At 43.7% G+C, this 21,437-nt stretch overlaps 1 protein-coding gene across 1 annotated transcript in view; it reads left to right on the top strand.

Annotated features, from left to right (window-relative positions):
* Window positions 1-21,437, top strand: part of LOC134965023 (hemicentin-1-like) — a 96,570-nt gene that overhangs the window by 26,639 nt on the left and 48,494 nt on the right. The window contains exons 3-5 of the mRNA XM_063941608.1: window positions 14,462-14,734; window positions 18,218-18,502; window positions 19,245-19,544. Of these exons, the coding sequence (XP_063797678.1) occupies window positions 14,462-14,734; window positions 18,218-18,502; window positions 19,245-19,544 (858 nt within the window). The remainder of the gene's footprint in view (window positions 1-14,461; window positions 14,735-18,217; window positions 18,503-19,244; window positions 19,545-21,437) is intronic.

Below are 21,437 nucleotides of genomic sequence, written 5' to 3'. Positions count from 1 at the left end.
GTGCAGTTGGCACCAAATAGAAATAAAAACCAGATTTACAAAGACAATAGCTTAATGTTCCTACCTTCTTCGGATTCCACCAGCATCCCTACAGACCAAAAGAATCAGACGCAGACTCTCATCTGATCAGCACTATATCTTCCTTTTCCTCCCTTTGCTGATAGATAAAAGTCTGCGCCTTTTTCGCCTGACTGCGGATATGAGATGGACCGGACTTGCGCCCACTTGATAGAGTCAAATAACTACCTTTTACCATTAGCTATATATTAATACCGTGTAGCCGTAATGGCTGCTAAACCATGTGCACATGCTACGCACTCCGTACGCTATTTGCGTATGAAGACCTCGCACGTGGTACGCAAATAAAGTACACACGCTGTGCTGGGTGTACGGAATACCCACAGTGAGCATACACACAGACAGTAACCTTTATAAACTTTAAACACAGATTATGCTTACTCTGTAACCCTTGTATGCAACACACTATGATTGAGTTTGTGTTGTAAAACCTTACTACTGAAATACTGCAGCGATATAACGCTGCTTAACCTTGTTAATGTAAATGCTGTTTGAGCGATTTAGAATTCAGAAACCCTTTGTACCAGCTAGAGAGACACAGACACCCTGCTGAGGTTCTAACACCTTATATGAACGTTCTATTTGCAAAAGAATAATACAATACAAGTCATACACTACCAATATAACATAGACTACCTAACCAGATAACTGCACATGAAATACAATAACAGTACAATAACACTTAAGAGAAAGGAGAGAGAAAGAGGAGAGAAGAGAGAGATATGGCTCACAATAACAATAAAGACAATATGATTGCGGAGAACTTACGCAAAACTCTACCGTAAATGCGCATACCGTGCGCCTGCGGGTGCACGTAACAGCGGGTATGCGTACACACGGGAGAGCGCACGCATGCGCAGCGCGGACCTGTATTAGGTGCAAATATGGCAGTGTGCATCATGATATTTTTCTGACTTTGACAGGTCTAACTTAGATATATGTACTAAAAAATAACTTAGAATATAGGCCCTCATTCCGAGTTGTTCGCTCGCTAGCTGCTTTTAGCAGCATTGCACACGCTAGGCCGCCGCCCTCTGGGAGTGTATCTTAGCATAACAGAATTGCGAACAAGAGTAGCAAAACTGATAATAAATAATTCTTTGCAGTTTCTGAGTAGCTCCAGACCTACTCACAGATTGCGATCAGCTCAGTCCGTTTAGTTCCTGGTTTGATGTCACAAACACGCCCTGCATTCGGCCAGCCACTCCCCCATTTCTCTAGACACTCCCACGTTTTTCCCTGACACGCCTGCGTTTTTTAGCACACTCCCAGAAAACGCTCAGTTACCACCCAGAAACGCCCCTTTCCGGTCAATCACTCACCGATCAGCAGTGCGACTGAAAAGCGCCTCAAAATCCACAGCAAATCTACTAAGTTTTTAGTTAAATAACTAAGCACATACGCCCTGCATGCCTTGCGCATTTTGCAACAAATCGCAGCATAGCGAAAATCGGCAATGAGCGAACAACTCAGAATGACCCCCATAATACGTCAGATAGTATAATATACAGCTAGAAGCGATATGCAAACAGAATATTTATTACCATCAAGTTCTTATTAATACACCAAATAATACTATTTAGATGCACTCTTCCCCCAGAGACGTTAGGTGTATGTGTACATATACACACAGTCTATAGATCAGATCACCTGTATCTTTAAATGTGTAGGCACATAGAAACGTACATTTCTTGTTCCCATTTTCTCTAGAGCCAAAAAATAGATATATGTAAGACTATGAAGCCAAACGATTATCTTTTAAAATCATCTTAGTAGATTAATAATAAAATAAGATCTCTATTCCTTCTTGTCTCTATTTTAGGATTATCATATAAATATAATAATATATATGCTTATTTGTGTGGATTTCTGTATATATTTATATCACCAGATATGATAAAAGTATAAATGCTATATGTTTGCATTGTTGTTATGGAAACAAACAACTGCGCCATTATCATGTGACATGGAAATGGAGTGACGTAGACATTAAAGAGGACGCTCTATCTGAATGATTTATTAGTCTATAGCATTGTATGTCGCTAGGAGACAGTCTCTCCAGATAGGTCATATGACCGGTATGAGGCCAATAATGTGAGATCCCATCTGCAGATAAAGAACACCCTTCTGCTGATGTTCGGTCAAGTTACATGACCGCTGAATAGCCAATAGGGGATAGCCTATCTCGACCATCTCCAATCACGTGACCAAAGCGGGTCACGTGACCTGAACGAATAGAGGTAAATATTCTCATTTATTCTTGAGCTTGGTCTTTTTAAAAAAAAAAAATTATATGTTAAGAGGCATGATTCTAATTGGGACCAAGTAGGCTTATTATTAATAAAGTATGATGTTAATTCTTAGGGCAGTTTGGCTGATTGATTACTTGTAAGTCACAGGTGCTATAGCTTAGAATATCACTGAGGGGTGTATATACAGGCCCCGATCTGCACTCCAACACATGCTCCTGAGGAAGCTGGGTTGCTTGTACCAGTGAAACACATTGAGCTTTGGAGGACACAGCTATTGTCATTTGGACTCCCACTACTTTTCTATCCTGGTGTACAATTGGACTGCACATCTTCTTTGGACTTGCTGCTATATACACAGGAACTGGAGCCACCCCTACCTTTATTGCTCCTTCGCCCTGCTGTGCTGAAGACTGGGGACAAAATAATCCACAATCGATATATACAAATTGTCTCTGACGACCCAATGTGGATTTGATTCCAGAGAAGAGTCCTAGCCAGGGTATGATTATTGCTGCTAATAGGAGTCAAATGAATGTGTCATTTATATAATGAGTCTGTTTTGCCAATAGCACTGTGACATCTTTTTATTTCATTTTTTTTATGTATTATATTGATTCAGTTTTTTAAATCTAGTTTATTACCGATTTTGAAACCAACCGTCCTAGAAATAATTTATTCATTTTCTAATATAATAATTTTAGTATACAGCAAGCGCTGGTACACACCCCTTTCGCTTTTTATATACAGGTTGAGTATCCCATATCTAAATATTCCGAAATACGGAATATTCCGAAATACGGACTTTTTTGAGTGAGAGTGAGATAGTGAAACCTTTGTTTTCTGATGGCTCAGTGTACACAAACTTTGTTTAATACACAAAGTTATTAATAATATTGTATTAAATGACCTTCAGGCTGTATGTATAAGGTGTATATGAAACATAAATGATTTGTGTGACTGTAGACACACTTTGTTTAATGCACAAAGTTATAAAAAATATTGGCTAAAATTACCCTCAGGCTGTGTGTATAAGGTGTATATGTAACATAAATGCATTCTGTGCTTAGACTTCGGTCCCATCACCATGATATCTCACTATGGTATGCAATTATTCCAAAATACGGAAAAATCCCATATCCAAAATACCTCTGGTCCCAAGCATTTTGGATAAGGGAGACTCAACCTGTATAACATTGGGGGAGTTGACCAACCCCTATACCAGCTGCTGCTGACAGTGCCTTCAATCGTATCTTAACATAGAAACATAGAAACATAGAAATTGACGGCAGATAAGAACCACTTGGCCCATCTAGTCTGGCCCTTTTTTATCCTTTAGGTAATCTCAACCCGTTTTTGAACCTTAATTCTTTGTTTCTCATAGCAAAGAGTTTTTGAAACAAAGCACAAGTTGCTCTCCAATAAGAGGAGATGAAATAGAAATAAAATTTTCCCACTTAGTGAAAAGCTTCTGAGTGCTAAAGTACTCTTTGAAAGGGACTTCAACCTATTCCATCCAAAAGATAAAATACACTTTTTGAGGAAACAGATACAGAGAAGGAGGCATGCTTTGGGCCCTCTACATGAAAGTACCATCCATCCCATTGAGTATAAAGGGCCCTACACACTTGCCAATGTGTGTGGCCGATATGAACGATCTCGTTCAGTAATGAACGATAAATCGTTCATATCGCTCAGTGTGTATACACCAACAATGAACGATGCGTGTCCCTACGGTCGTTCTAGGACACTAGTGTCCGTCACTTTAGGGGTATGCCCAGCGCTCTGTGAGCTGCTGGCATGCCCCCAGTAACCCTGACTGCCATGAATAGATGCTGTGTGCTATTCACCGCTACTCTACAGCTGAGCAGCATGTGATAGAGAGCATCCCAACTGCCGCCCCCCACACACACCGTGAGACACTGTTGCCTGCGAGTGGGACAGCTGGACAGTCCCCAAAAAATGGGACTGTCCCACGAAAATCGGGACAGTTGGGAGGTATGGATTGTTGTGCATACAATAAGAAGCAACTGCAATCACTTGATGCTCACTGATGGTGGCGGATTTTTACTTGGGGGGGGGGGACTGCAGCCCTTTGGTAAAATCCACCACTGTTTACGATGCCAAGTATATTTGTTTTGGAGTGCCCTAACCACTAGTTGTAGTTACTAGTGTAAATCATAGGCAAAGGAGAAACATAGACCTGCTCTCATACCTTTCTGGAATATAAAAAACGTACAGTGGTTTCTTTCTACAACTTTGACTCTATATCCCGATAGCATAATAATGGGAATATACAGCTTGTCTGAATGTGGTTTAGAATCAGAAGTACAGATGTAGCCACGCTCGTCGTGGCTACATCTGTGCCGAGAGTGCACATTTAGCACATTAGAACATTAAGATAAGATCACAGACTTGGGAATACCTGGACCTTCTTTAAATGCTGTGAAGGGTGCATGGTCATATCATGTTGGGGGCATGACTAGAACTCTGCTCCTTCTCACTTGACGCCTTTGTATACTGTATGTCCAAATTTACTTATAACTCTGCATCAGCCCTTTAGTGAGCAAAATACACACCCTTCCTCGCTTCTAAAATACACACCCTTCCTCCTTTCCAAAATACGCACCCTTCCTCCGTTCTATTATGCGCACCCTTCATCCCTTCCAAAATATACAACCATCCTCCCTTCCAAAATATGCACCCTTCTTCCATTCCAAAATACACTCCTTTCCTCCCTTCCAAAAAACATAACCTTCTACCCTTATCAAATACGTGCGCTTCCTCCTTTCTAACAAATGCATGTTTCCTCCGTTCCAAAATACACACCCTTTCTCCCTTCCAAAATACGCACTCTTCTTCCCTTCCAAAATGCACACCCTTCCTCCCTTTTAAAATACATATCCTTCCTCCCTTCCAAAATACACACCCATTCTCCCTTCCAAAATACACACCCTTCCTCCCATCCAAAATGTGCAACTTTCATCCCTTCCAAAATACGCACCCTTACTCCTTTCCAAAATATGCGCCTTTCCAAAATATGCACCCTTCCTCCCTTCCATTATAAATGCCCTTCCTATCTTCCAAAATACGTTCCCTTCCTTCCTTTCAAAATACTCACCCTACTTCCCTTCCAAAACAGACACCCTTCCGACATTAATTTTAAAAGACCCTATAACAAAGAATAAGTAACAGTCTCCTGACCTTGGGATGATGTAATGTACCAAGAAAAATAGCTGTTGTGTTACTAGATTAGTGCCTTACATAAAAGAATACAATTTGACAGCTGATAAGAACCAATTGGCCCATCTAGACTGCCTTAAACTTTTTGTCAGGAGCCAATTAACCTACCAGTAAAGTTTTTGTGTTGTGGGCGGGAATCAGAGTATTCAGAGAAAACCCACACAAGCACATGAGAATATACAAACTCAACACAGTTAGGGCCTTGGTTAGAATTAAACTCATGACCTCAGTGCTGTGAGGCAGTAATGCTAACCAAAACACCATCTGTACTGCTTTGAAAGTTGGCCTTGCATTTCTTGAGCACGTTTATTCTCTTACTGATTATATCTCGTAGATTTTTTTTGTTTAAAACATGGAAACAAAACTGAAAACAAGGTTTTCAAAATGATCCCTTACCACCACTACTGCAGATGACATTATTAAAGTAAAATATAATTTTAATTGTTTGTGTTGCTCATTTGCTCCCTTACTGTGTGTCCTGTCCCTCATGAATCTCATGTTTTACTATATTTAAATGTTTTCTGTAGAAATATAATCAGAATTAATGCACATAACATTATGGTTATTATCATTAAGCAATGTAATGTCAACATGGGGGAGCCAGGTTTTCTTCTTACCATAGAACACAGGTTCTCAAACTCGGTCCTCAGGACCCCACACAGTGCATGTTTTCCATGTCTCCTCACAGAATCACAAGTGAAATAATTAGCTCCACCTGTGGACCTTTTTTTTTTTTGTACAATCGGTTTTTATTAAAGATTTTCAAAGACATGAAGAACACATACACATGCAAATATAGAAACACTGATAAAGTTTGTAGGCACAAATCTGGAAGTACAAATGCATAATGTAAGAATAACAGCCAGCAGAGAATAAAGAACCCTCAAAGGCGGCAGCAGCCAAATGGGCTGGCAGGTAGAACACAACCTCTAAAAAACAGGGGATACTAAAATGCAATATCGTAGTAAAATCGCGTTGTGCTTGCTAGAGGGCTGCAATGTACATCAACAAAAAACAATAAGAAATGTGTTCTTCAACAAAGATATATAAAAACTAAAAGAGAACTAGAATAGGGTAGCCATTAGGCATTAAAAAAGGAAACATAGGAAAGTGGGAAGAAGGAAGCAGAGGGAGGGGAACAAGAGATAGTAAGAGGTACCACTTATTGAGATATATAAACAGTGATACAGGGAAAATAACTACTATCCATCCAAGGGAGTGGCTAAGTAGGCCTGAGAGGCCTTGTATTCTAACCAAGGGAGCCAAGTAGAATTGAATTCACCAGACTTGCCTATCGATGAGAGGAACAAATCTTCCATTCCCATAAAATAGTCCAGTCTAGCGAACCATGCACGACGGGTCGGGGGGAGGTGGGACCTCCACATGGTTGGGATCACAGCACGTGCTGCGTTACCTAAGTAACGCAATAATGAGTGTTTGTATTGGGACACCGGAATGTTGGAGTGGTTGATAAGCCAAAATGCAGGGTCAGAGGGGATCTGAATCTTAAGAATGGCCTGGGAAATTAGCAAAACCTCCCGCCAAAATGGTTGGATCAGAGAGCAAGTCCACCAAATATGTAAGAGGGAGCCAGTTGTGGAAGAGCAACGCCAGCAGTGAGCTGGCGAGGAGGGGTACATGGCATGAAGAAGGGAAGAGTGTCTATACCATCTTGTCACAACTTTGTATTGAGTCTCCCGGATTTGAACACAAACATAGCTCAAATGAGTTTTTAAGAAATTTTTTCCCCAGTCTCTAGGCGATAGAGAGATGCCCAAGTCTCTCTCCCAGGCCACTACAAAGGGCGGGGTATCGACAGGTTGGGAATGGCAGACAATTTTATATAGCGTGGAAACAGTGTCGGTCGGGTCAAGGGTAGCAACGCAAAGCTTCTCAAAGAGGGTCAACTCCCTGGCAGCGCTGCGAAATCTAGCGTCAGTTGTCAAGAAATGCCTTATTTGTAGGAACTTCCAAAAGTCCTGTTGGGGGATGTCCCACTTTGCTCTCAAGTCTTCAAATTGTTTGACTCCAGTCGCCAACACCATCTGGCCGACCCTGAACAAACCTGTAATAGCCCACCGTGAAAAGTGGGCGGGGTTAAGACCCGGCCCAAAATCAGGGTTGGCCAGAAAAGATGTCAAGGGGCCGAATTTAAATGAAATGTAGGGAAGGCCTCGTAGTGTTTTCCAGGCGGCCAGCATGGGGGTAATAGTGGGATGGGGAAGGAGTAACCTAAGGAAAGGAGGGGAACCAAGGGAATATTTCCGGGAATTGCTGCACATACAGGCCCTCCAGTACCACCCATTGTTTGAGCTCGCGACTTCTCGTCCAATCTATAATTCTACATAGAAGAACGGCATGGTAATAATGTTTTATATCAGGAAGTTTGAGGCCGCCATTCTCGATTGATTTAGTCAGTTGGGAGCGTTTCAATCTAGGTCTCCTCCATTGCCAGATAAACTGCTGGATTAATCGCGAGATAGATTGGAACCAGGACTCTGGGATGCGTATCGGAGGGCCTGCATTACATACAATAATTTGGGGAGAGTGTTCATCTTAACTATATTTATCCTCCCAAACCAGGACAGATATTTCATATTCCATCTAGAATAGTCATTCCGAATCATATGCAAAAGGGGCAAATAATTTAATAGGAACAATTGGGACTCGCTGGCCGACAGATTAACACCGAGGTATGTTATGTGAGAGGATTGCCATGAGAAGGGGAAAGAGCGTTTAAGGTTCACTACGGACTCTGCAGGGGTGGATATATTAAGAGCGCTAGATTTAGAGTAATTAACTTTAAAGTTGGAAAGTTGCCCATAGAGGTCGAGTTCTTTCATTAGGTGTGGTAAGGAGTCGGTGGGGTGGGATACTATGGCTAAAAGGTCGTCGGCGAACAGTGCTAACTTGTACTCTCCATCTCCCATGGCAAAACCCTTGATGTCATGATTAGCTCGTATAGCCCTAGCCAGCGCTTCAATACAGAGCACAAAGATCAGCGGAGATAAAGGATAGCCTTGCCTAGTGCCGTTACTTATGGTGAATGAATCAAATAGGGTGCCATTTACGCGAACCTTTGCAGTCGGAGAGTCATAGAGGGCAAGTATCCAAGTAAGTGCGTTGGGACCTAGGCCTATGTGCTCCAAAATTGATTTCATAAATTTCCAATTGACCCTATCAAATGCCTTCTCGGCATCAGTAGAGAGTAGAATAGTGGGAGTAGAACTATGGGAAGCTAAGTGGATAAGATTAAGGATTTTGGTTGTATTGTCTTTATCCTCTCGGCCCATGACAAACCCAACTTGGTCATTGTGAACTAAGAGAGGGATCAGCGTCTTTAATCTATTGGCCAGAATCTTCGCGTAAATCTTAAGATCCACATTCAGGAGGGAAATGGGCCTATAGTTGGAGCATACCGAAGGGTCTTTGCCCTGTTTCGGTATCACCAAAACATGGGCCTCCAGAGAGTCATGGCAAAAATGAGAGCCAGAGGAAATTGAGTTAAATGCTCTAAGGAGTAAGGGGATCAATCTATCTTTAAACACCTTGTAGTATGCAATAGTGAAACCGTCAGGGCCGGGGCTTTTCCCGGACGGCATAGAGGAGATAGCCTGATCTAGTTCTTGGGCAGTGAAAGGGGCTTCCAGTAAGCTAAGTGACGAGGGCAGTGAAAGGGGCTTCCAGTAAGCTAAGTGACGAGGGCGGGAGCACAGGATAATCTAAGGACCGCAGATAGTCCCTTATTTTTTGGAGTGAAAGGTGGGAGTCTACATCGGAGGGGGCGCTCTTTAGGTTGTAAAGCAAGGCGTAAAACCGTGCAAAGCAGGCGCCAATCTCAGGTGATTTAAATTTGGGGATTCCAGTGGCATCTTTCACAGAGCTAATAAACGAATCCGAGTGTTGAGCACGTATAGCCTGAGCTAGGACTCGGCCAGGTTTATTGCACACTGATAGTATTTCCTTTAACATTTACGGATAGAGAGAACTATATTGTCAGACAGGAGTTTATTCAGCTGTGTGCGGGCTTCCATCAATTCTACGAGGGTCCCATCCGACAATGATGCCTTGTGAGAGGTCTCGAGGGATTGAATCCTAAGTAGAAGACCTGAGATCAGAGATTGCCTCTGTTTCTTTTTAAAGGTGCCTAGCTGGATCAGCTTGCCCCGGAGTACACACTTATGTGCTTCCCACACAGTGAGGTGGAAGACGTCGCCGGTGACATTCGTGGCAATATAATCATCTATAGTCTTAGCCAAGGAATCTTTACAGAGTGTGTCGTAGAGAAGAGACTCATTGAGTCTCCAGGTCCACTGTCTATGGGGACTGTGAGGGAGATCCAAAGTCAATAAAACCGGAGCGTGGTCTGACCTGGTGATAGAGCCAATAGTGGCATCCATGAGAAGCGGGAGGTGTCTATGGCTAAGGAACAAGTAATCAATACGGGAATAAACCCGGTGTGGGTGTGAGTAAAAGGAGTAGTCACGCCCCGAGGGGTTGAGGGTCCTCCAGGAGTCGGCTAGTTGTTGTGTATGAAGCAAGCGTTTGACCTGGCGATATTTAGATGCAACAAATCTAGAGGTTTGGGTTGATGTGTCAGCAATTGAAGTCCAATTGAAGTCCCCACCTAAAACAGTAATACCATGGGATAGAGAGTCTAATCTCGGGAGATGGGAATTGAAAAAAGATAATTGGGCCTGGTTTGGAGCATACATTACTGCAAAAGTGAACGGATGTTCAAAGAGTTTACAGGTCAAGAGGAGGTGCCTACCCGGCACCACCCTATGTGTAGATACGTCAGAAATGCGTAAGTCCTTGGAGAAAATGATAGCCACTCCCTTGGATTTGCTACCTGGGGTGTTGCTGTAGTATGCTGTAGGGAAATAGCGGCTAGTAAGAGAGGGATTACGATTTCCAACTTTAAAATGGGTCTCCTGAATTAACGCAACATCGTCCCTTTCCACACAAAAAAAAACCTTATAGAATTTTCACAGTGCCGTTAAAATCAGCTCCACATTAAAACACCCTGTAACTTTCCATGCAACAGATTAAGAAAAATTCTGTTATCTCAAACCTGGTACTTTCTATTTTGAATGAAACTTCCAGACATAATATATTTCGAATACACACTGTCCTCCAAAGGGAAATCCAATGAGGAAAAGGTTTCAATGTTTCAAAAACCAAACACTTAATGTTCTGAATCCACAAATGCACAATCCAGGCTCTCCAGATCCAAAGAAAAATTAAAAGTTTAATTATAATCCACTATTAAAAACATCTAAAATGACTTTCCGGTATGCAGGCAGTAATAAGCAGTTACAGTTCGGTAATAAACTTTTTTGATCTCACCGGATCTCCAGGACACCAGCGTTTTTGCCGTGCAGGTATTTCCCCTTTATCTGGTTTTAGCTGCCAGAAGTTTCTTGCAATCACGGGGTAACCTTACTTCCCGCTGGGCTCCATCCTGACGTTTACCGTGTTAACCGCTGTACTTAGCTATGTCACTGCGGCTTCTGCTCCCGGCTTCTTCCCTCATAAAATAAAATAATGACCGAAATCACTCATTAGCCGTCCCTTTCCGACTTTAGTAGGCGCAATAGGCTAGATCTCTTCTCCGGCGTGTTGAGGCTGCGCGCATTAAGGGACAATACTTTAATCTACCCCGGGGAGCTCATGGTGGAGTGAAATAGAGCGAATTTCCATAAACCTGAAAGTGGAGGGAGAAAAAGGGGGGAGAAAGAAGAGCAGACATGGAAAAAGAGACAAAGAGAAAGGAAATACAACAACAATGTAAGAACATCAGAAAAAGACCTGCCGGAGAGAGACTGAACCAAATTACTTTCAGTCTCCCTACCGGCATTGAGCCAAAGGCGGGTTCAATGGGGGTGCGGGAGCGAACCGCATCAGGAACCATGGTGAAAAATATGCCCAAAACTGACACAAAAAGGAAGGAAGAAGTCCCGTAATATGCGGACTAGACGGAGGGCAGCAGGGGCTGCAGAATAATCCACAACATCCACCACCATCCGGCTAGTCCAGCCAAAAATAAAATAAAAAAATATATATAAAAATAAAATAAAAGTTAGCAAGTTAGTAACAAAATCCGTCAGCAATCAGAGATTCATCAAACAGCATATGTAAGAACTCTTGTAGAAGAAGAAATACCTTTCAACACAAAGGGAACAGTAGGAGTTCTTTGACAACTGCAAAGACAACAACAGCAAGCAAAAGAGTCTTCATATCAAAGCAGACTTGGAGGGGGAGGCGGTCGACTGGATTCTCTTCTTGGTGCATCGAACCTCAAGCCATGGTTGTAGTATAGGGGCCCTTTTAGGGAGAGGGATATCAGGGAGAGGGAACTCCCAATCCGGAATGTCTATCGGAGGAAGACCTAGTGAAGAGCAGAACGAGGGGAGGTCTGCATGGGAGGACAGATTGAACCATTTTCCAGAGGAACAGGCCTGGAGGTTAAAAGGGAAACCCCATCGGTACCGCAGCTGATGCTTCCGCAGTTCGTCTGTCAGGGGTTTCAAGGATTTCCGTTGTTGGAGCATATGTCAGGAAAGATCTTGATAGAGGCTAATTTCAGAACCATTGAACTCAATTTTATCCAGTTGACGGGCTTTGGACATAATTTCCTCTTTCTGGGAGAAATAATGTAGCCGGCAAATGACATCTCGGGGCCTGTCGGTAGTAAGGCCTCTTGGTCTGAGGGCTCTGTGGGCTCTGTCAAAAGTGATAATGTCGTCTGAATCTTTATTCAGGAGTTCGGTAATATCTTGGTCAGGGCATCCACTAACCCAGACTGCGGAACGTCCTCCGGGAGACCGCGGATGCGGATATTGTTCCGTCTGCCTCTGTTGTCTATATCCGTTATTCTAGGCTGTAAGACATGAAGTTCCTTGGATTGAGCAAGGATGGAATCGCTCAACAAGGACATACAGGAGACATTAGCCTCTTGGTCGTCCTCCAAAGTCACCAAGCGTACAGACAGGTGTGAGATTTCGCTTTTAATGGAGGCAAGCTCATTCCTAATGGTGTCTTGAAGATCTTGCTTGGTAGGGAGGGACCTCATGAAGGTCAGGATTTCTCAGAGGTTGCGGCCGCCCGCCATTACAGGATCTGCCATGTCGTCAGCTGGATTTGACATCGAGGAAGCAGAAGGAGACGTCGGGGGACGGGGTGAAGAACGGCTTTCCATCTGTGGGGATGTCATTGGATGAAGGAAAGGTCTCAGGTCTGCCTGAGATCTTGCGGTTTTCTGAGATCGAGTGGTGTTGTTGCTCCGTCTAGAGGATTTCGAGGTACGCCCCATACTCTGGGGGGTCAGCAGGGATGATGTTTGCAATAAGCTCAAGATGTGTCAGAATCAATAAGAAACACAGAACAGCATGGCTCCCTAGGGGCAGTTACTCCCCGCGGCCTGGTCTCAGGTGGCCATCAGGTGGCTTCAAGCAGCATAATGGAGGACGGGAGCACCAAGCATTGCATCACTGCATGGAGCAGCAATGCTGGCAGCTCGTGGCAAAGCTACGGGGAGCACCGGAGGGGGGGGTAGGGGGGGCGTCAATTAGTTGAGAGGTGCAACAAGGGAGTCAGAGGACCTCTATAGAGGGGGAAAGGGATCCAGAGCAGGCACCCCGAGTTGGAGTCACTGGGCAGGGAGGAGAATTATGTAGCACTCCCAAGAGGCCTCCCGGCCTATCACAAGGTGAGCCGCAAGGACTGCAGCAAATCCCGCCCGTGTGTTCACGGGTGAGGCTTTTACAGTGCCCGATATAAGCAGGGTCGAGTGCAACCGTGGGCCACGGCTGATAGGCCTCTATAAGGGCGGTTCTCGTCCCAGGGGGCCAGGAGGGGCTGTACAGGGTGCGTTGGGAATAATGGGGTGTCAGGAGGAGAGTTCCCGAACACGGGGCCGCAGCCCTAAATCACGGCTGAACTGAAAGCCGCCGGGTGCCCGGCGGCACGTCTGCAGCAGGCAATGTGTCTCTCTGGCAGGAGGTCAGAAGGGGGGGAGAGGTGGGGGGAATGGCTCATGTAATCTGGGGTGGTGGGTGAGGGGAGCCGCCGTCTGATCACCGCCGCCTCCTCTTCCGGCACCCGCGATTAAAGATGGCCGCCACCCGGACAACGGGGCTCCCGGCCCGGCTCCAGCCAGGTCTCTCGTCCTTCCCTCCGCTCGTCCAGCGCCCATGATGTAGACGCAGCAAGTCCGTGGCTGGGGCAAGGTGCGGGCACGCCAGTCAGAGTGCACCGCGCGGCGGGGGGACGTCCACAAATTGAGGCCCCGGCTTGTGAGCAGCGAGTAGGCCGCAGTCCGCTGGAGCCAGTAGACCGGCTCCCCGACTCCGCAGCAACAACTGGCCACCAGATGCAGTAGCCACCCACTCAGAACTGGGCACAGGGCACAAAATCAGGTGAGAAGGGGCTAGTTATAACGGAGGAATCTCCCTTCAGCTTGGGAGCTCGTATAGGGTGCTGCCAGTTAGATCAGCCTCCAGGCCACGCCCCCACCTGTGGACCTTTTAAAATGTGTCAGTGAGTAATAAATACACCTGTGCACATGCTGGGTGACCTGCAAAACATGCACTGTGTGGGGTCCTGAGGACCGAGTTTGAGAACCTGTGCCATAGAACAGTGGTTCTCAAACTCGGTCCTCAGCACCCCACACAGTGCATGTTTTGAAAGTTAACCCAGCAAGTGCACATTCATTATTCACTGACACATTTTAAAAGGTCCACAGGTGGAGCAAATTATTTCACTTGTGATTGTGAGGAGACCTGCAAAACATGCACTGTGTGGGGTCCTGAGGACCGAGTTTGAGAACCTGTGCCATAGAAGAACAGATCAGATGCATCAGTAACTGTTGTTATTTTGTGTTGTTTCAGCTGCCCTCACTGATCCAGTTCTCATGTTGAATGAATCAGATCTTATTGCTGTCAGGAATGTGACCCTCCACTGTGACGCTGGCAATCAGAATGTATCTAGTTACACTTTCCAAAGAGACATGGAAAACATCTGCTCTGAGCCCCGTGTGACCTGCATGGGGCCATTCCTGAACTTCCAGCCAATCACAGGGAATGACACTGGTATCTACACCTGCACCATCCAAAACCTGTTCAGCACCAGAACCAGTTCTCCTGTGCATTTGTATGTAATAGGTAAGAGTCGGATGAATGAGAAACATACAGTAATAGAGAGAATGGAATAAACATGAAAGAATAAACAGGGAACTAAGGGGGTCATTCCGAGTTGATCGCTCGCTAGCAGTTGTTAGCAGCCGTGCAAACGCTAAGCCGCCGCCCACTGGGAGTGTATCTTAGCTTAGCAGAAGTGCAAACGATTGCATTGCAGAATGGCTACAAAAAAAATGTGCAGTTTCTGGGTAGCTTCAGACCTACTCAGCGTTTGCGATCACTTCAGACCAATCAGTTCCGGATTTGACGTCACAAACACACCCTGCGTTCGGCCAGCCACGCCTGTATTTTTCCTGGCACGCCTGCATTTTTTCAAACACTCCCTGAAAACGGTCAGTTGCCACCCAGAAATGCCCACTTCATGTCAATCACTCTGCGGTCAGCAGTGCGACTGAAAAGCTTCGCTAGACCTTGTGTAAAAATACATCAGCCGTTGTGAAAGTACGTCGCGCGTGCACACTGCGCTGCTTACGCATGCGCAGAAGTGCCATTTTTTTCCTTAATCGCACCGCAGCGAACATTTTCTGCTAGCGATCAACTCGGAATGACCCCCTAAGTTAGGAAGCAGCATTCTAAGGCCATTTTATACCACCAAACTCTAGGATGCTGCAATAAGGCCTTTCTACCGTGAGCCACAAATTAAAATAACAAATACTGTACATTGCACGATTTCATTATATGGATGTAAACCTTCAGCACCAATGGGGATTTTCCTTAAATTGGTGCTCTGCTTGTTAAGATGTCTCCTCAAGCAATGCAGCACATGGAAAACATAAGAGAAAAACATAGCGTGTCAAGTATGGTAATTAATGGTCCACCATGTGTAACACACTGGGAAGGAATGAAGGCGCTTATTACCCAGGTAAAGTGAAGGTTTTCTATACAAGTACAAGATTCCAATCACCAGATTTTTCCCTTTGGTAAAGATAATTACCACAAATGGTTAGATCATGCTCCTCATCTTCATTAGAGGATCCTATCTCAATCCAATGGTATAGGGTAGGAACTCACAAGCATAAAAAAGAGATAAAAATATATCTATCCTAATACTGATATTACAAAAATACATCTATTAAAACACTGAATTAAAAAAAAATAGATCTAATCTAAATCTATAGATATTGAATGCCGACCAGATGGCCAAATTGAAAGGGAACATCAAGCAATAATAAATAGATCCATACATATAATCAAAATTGTTGGCACATTCCCAAATTGCCTACCAGATGTAATACATTTTTGGGTAATACATTTTGGTACACTTCAAAACATAGACATGTGGGACTTGTACCGTCTGGTGGTCTCAGAGACACAACAAGCCTTCACTATGAAAAGAGTTTTGTTTCAGCTCCAGTTTTGGCTTAGGTGGGCTCTAGTCATAGTAACACGTAACCTGCTACACTTTATAACAGGTGTGGTATAATACTGACTGTCATTGGGTCAACATAAGAATGTCAACAGGGTCAAACTGTTGACATGCAGTATGTCAGCATGCTTAGCATGTCTACAAAAGTCATGCCATATTCATCATGCAAATGTAGATGACATGTGGACATGATGAATTGTTGACAAGCCATCCCTGGTGTTCTAGTGGTCTCTTACTTACTGCTGACACTAGCAGCGGAGCCAGCATCTTCTTCCAGGTCCTGATGGTTCTTCAACAGTGACTTCTGGTGAGGACCTGTGATGTTGTAGCGTTTGGGTGAGCATTTCTCCCCTGTTCCGTAACACTAATCCCTAACGCTACCCTAGTGCCTAACCCAGTTCCCAGTGCATGAATTATCTGTGGCTTCCAATTAGAGGCACTCTCTGTTTATCACATGCTGGACAGGCAGTCTCAGGGGGAGGTGGTGTTCCCCCTGGAACAGCCAGTCTAGATTGTGACTAACAGAGAGCAACTCTCCTAGAAGAAATATGATATGAACTTAAAACATAACATTTATTATTATTTGTTAAAATAAAAGTTCCCAATAAGTGAAAACAATACAGTAAACATAGAGAATGATGCTGCCGATATATACGTGAGCTTACTGCTCACAAAGTATTTTACAATTTGAACCCCAAATTTAGTGATATGCAGCAGGAGCAACAAATAGTCATGTATTATAAGTCCTGAGTTGGACATAACTCAGTGTGCCATTGTGCATTTGTGGTTCCTAAGAGTATAGGTTTGGCTAGATCTCATCACCTGGTTACCTTAGGGTGTCAATGCACTCATATATACCACCAGAAGTTTCTTAATTAGAACTCAAAACACAAATTTAGTAGGTGTGTCGCTTATTGCCTCCGTGTGTGTAATACCAGATAGCTCAGATAGAGAAAAAGTAGCAAATCTGCTGTCAACATTAGACTGGCGTGGCTCCGTAAGCCCAGACCTACTACATTGGGTCTTCCCTGGAGGTCTCCCACCAGGTACTGACTCGGCCCTACACTTTATGGCTTCCAAGAGCAGACAAGATTGGGCATATACAGTGTGGTATGATAGAAGGTCATTAGATATTTTTGTGAGTATAAGTTCTCAATCGCTGATTGGTAGAAGTAGATAAGATGAATCTGCTTTTGGCGTTAGACAATATCAGTCCTGCCAGTTGGAGAACTGCTGCAGGTGAGAGAGATAATTGAATCACCAATGAGAGTCCAAGAAATATAAGGGATGTAAGCAGGTTACTTTGAAAGAAAAACCCTGGTATTATAAATGATAGTTACAGTCTTGTGACAAATCACATATCTAAGATGATAATAGCGACTTCAAGTTACTGAGTCAGTGGTTACGATACAAAGAATTTTTTTAGAACGATGTTACCAGTAGGTATAGCAAATGCAAACAAATCATTCAGAGAAAACCTGGTGTTGGAAGTTCAGTTTACACAGTATTGTGACAAGTCATTTGTCTCAGGTGATTGTAGCAACTTCAAGTAACTGCATCAGTGGCTACAATTTTAGAGATTTTTAAACAGTGTTTTGAACAAGTATCCATATATGGAAGGAGAATTCAATTCCCACCCATTTCTCTATAAATACTTAATATCCGTTGTTGTTACAATAGCAAGAAAGGCTGTCGTAGCAGCGTTCCATGCTTAATCGACCCCACATCTCACCGTATTCTTGCAAATAGGTTTGTTTCATGCATCTTTTCACTACATATATAGCAATATGCGAGTACATGCGGGTTCACTTCTAGATAAGCACCTACTGTATATGGGCACAGTTGGGGAAATGTATAAGCCCGCAAGATGCAGGCATCTGTGACATTCCAGCGAGTCTGCCCATTTATTTTAAAGTGCCAATAATTTAAAAGGCAATTCCATACCTGAGAAATGCACAGATATTGTGACCAACATCTCTGTGACCATACACAATTCTTAGCACTCCATAATTCCTATGTGATGTACGAATTCTGAGTATTTTGCTATTTGTACAATGTGATCTTTGTGTTGTCATCACCAGTGCCGGTCTCTGGGGTTAGCCTGACCAGTAACACATCAGATTCGCTGGTCTGGCCAGGATTTGATACAGTTTTGCTGCTCTGTTCAGCTGGTGGTACAAATGTCAGCTTCTCCTGGAGCCTACAGGGGGCACCACTGCCTCAGGACGCCCGGTACCATCTCACCAAGAATAACTCAACCCTCATTATCAGCCCTGTCTCAGCCAATGACAACGGATCCTTCACCTGCACAGCTTCAAACTCAGTAAGCAGCAGTACCAGCAATGGTGTGACGCTCAACGTGGCCTGTAAGTAATACATGGAAATACAGAGTTGTAGTAAATACAGTAAATTAATTTATGGTATCTCTCTACTTTTTTTTTTATTGAAGCTATGATGCCATCAGTATTGAAAACTCAACAAAGTATTGCACATAAAAATAGAAATTTACGCAAGGTCTCCAGTGTGCCCAAGAAATGCATTACAATGCAAGAAAAGGTGCAGAGAACACTCAAGCGACAAGTTAAGGAAAATTCTGAAACATTCTAGGATCAGATGCATCCAGTATAGAATCATGTAGTACTTGCTGTTTGGTAATTGCAGCTATACGCACGCTACTCTATGCAATTATGTATGAATTATGTCATATATCCCCTTCCCGCCACAGAATAACTACCAGTATAAAGAAATGCTGGGCAGTAAACTTGCAGATACTGGGGAAACAAAGGCTCCCCTTTATTATCGCCTAGACCCATTAGGGAACCATTTTTATCTTGCAGGCTTATAATACAATGGGTTCAAATAAAAATACATATCAATGCTGAAATAACTGTTCCTTAGAGAAGCCACAACACAAATGACATCATTACAGTCTGAGCAGCTTCACTCTGATTGGTTAGCTGAACATGGGGTTTTGTCTCAATGAAGTACATTGATACGATGTACTCCATTCATGTACTGAAGAAAGTATATGTATACCTTATATTTATTATTTGCCTATTTATCTTTCCTACGTCCGTCTACCACTTTATTCTGTCTTTGGATTTGCAGCACCAGTCTCTGCGGTGATGCTGAGCAGTAACACATCAGGATTGCTCTGGGTGGAAGATGATTCTGTGTCTCTGCATTGCTCTGCTCAAGGCTCAGCCATCACATTCTCCTGGACTCTGAATGGAGAACTATTGGATGGGACCCAGCATCCATCATATACCATTACACAGGGAAGCTCCACTCCTCACTCCAATCTCACCATCAGCCCAGTCTCCAGGAAGGATAATGGACCTTTCATTTGCACAGGATCTAACTTGGCAAACAATGAGACCAGTCATGCACTGAGCTTGGACTTGGCTTGTGAGTATTACTGTATGCTGCAACAAGTGCATTTTACTTAGTCCATCAATGGCTGTTGTGTTTGATAGGGGTAATTTAGGAGACATTATTGAAATTTGGGTATTTGGAAAAGTATCCATGAGCTACAACTTTAAGAGTTAAAAACATGAATTTTGTTGTTGAGGCACTATTGAGACATGGGGCCCAATATCATAACATCATAACAGCAGCTAACAATGTATAGAGGGAAACTGATGGGGTAATGTTATGTTGGGGCAATCTAACTGGAGATGGTGATATGTCACTGGTATCCGGACTCTAGGTTGACACCAATTAGGTCGACACCCATTGGTTGACAGTGAATAGGTCGACACTAGAAATAGGTCAACATGGCCATTAGGCCGACATGAACAAGGTCGACATGTAAAAAGTTCGACATGAGTTTTCACATTTTGTTCTTTTTTTGAACTTTTTCATACTTTGCGATCCACGTGAACTACGAGTGGGAATGGTAACCTGTCGAGTGCAGCGAGGCACCTTGTCCGAAGCATGGTGAGCTAATCGAGCCATGCAAGGGGACACGGTGCACTAATTGGGGTTCCCGGTCACTTTACAATGAAAACGACACAACCCCCATGAAAAACTTATGTCAACCTTTTTTCATGTTGACCTTGTTCATGTCGACCTATTGGCCATGTTGACCTAGCCACTGTCGACCAATAGGTGTTTACCTAATGGGTGTCGACCTAGACACTGTCGACCCTGAGTCCCATACCCATGTCACTATAGAAATCAGTGGTGGATCCAGAACAAAATAGCAGTGAATAGGCAGGATGGGGGCCTTTTGTGCATGCCTCAGGTATGTGCTCCTGGAAAAGTGGTTGTGGCCTCACAACAAGGGGCATGACCTCAAAAGAAATGCTGTATCCACAAGCAACGCCCTCATTTTCATTATTACTATTAATTTTATTAACAAACACAAACATTGTGCCCCACAGGGGTTGGGTAGGTATTACCGATGCTGGGGATCCTGGCAGCCAGCATACCGACCACGAGATCCTTGCCACATGTTCTATTCTCACTCTATGTGTGTCGTGGTCACACACGACTAGGAATTGTCCCTGCTAGTTGGCAAGCCAACTGTCAGGATTTAGAGGGGGCGAGATGTAGCCATCGGTATTGTGACCGGTGGTCTCATAACTGCCGGTCACATAACTGCATCCCCCACCACAGGAATAAAACAAACTCATTGGCCCCCACAGGAAAATAAAAATAAAACACATTGGCCCCCACAAGAAAAAATACACACACATTGGCCACCTCAGTTAAAAAAAAAACACAATTGACCACAACAGAAAAAATAAAACATTGGATAACACAGGAAAACATACAAATCCTTTGGCCGCTGCAGGAAAAAAAAAATCACACACACATTGGCCCCCATAGGGGGAAAAGATAACACTTTGAACCCTATTTGAAAAAAATAAAACACATTGGCTCCCACAGGAAAATACCACACACACACACACACACACACACACACACACACATTGGACCCCACAGACATTAAAAAAAACAACAACAACAACAACACATTTTCCACCACAGGAAAAAAATACCACACTCATTAGAACTTACAGGGAGAGGGGGGGGGGGGGGGGGGGTTGGCTCGACAGAAAAACACACCCACACAATTTCCCCAAAGGAATAAAAAGACACACACATCTCACAGGAAACAAACAAGCATGTTTGCCCCCACAGGATACAAAAGAAAACACATATTAATTGCCACAACCCCTGCAGAAAATTGACTTGGTCTACTTTAACAAAAAAGATGTATTTTGAAAAACAAAAGACACAAAGTCAATAGTATGTTTTGAATTTGACATACTCCCGCACCAGAATATTAATTAA

Source organism: Pseudophryne corroboree, chromosome 10 (assembly GCF_028390025.1).
Source record: "Pseudophryne corroboree isolate aPseCor3 chromosome 10, aPseCor3.hap2, whole genome shotgun sequence".
NCBI classification, from domain to species: Eukaryota; Metazoa; Chordata; class Amphibia; order Anura; family Myobatrachidae; genus Pseudophryne; species Pseudophryne corroboree.
This window is presented reverse-complemented; position numbering and strand designations above follow the sequence as displayed.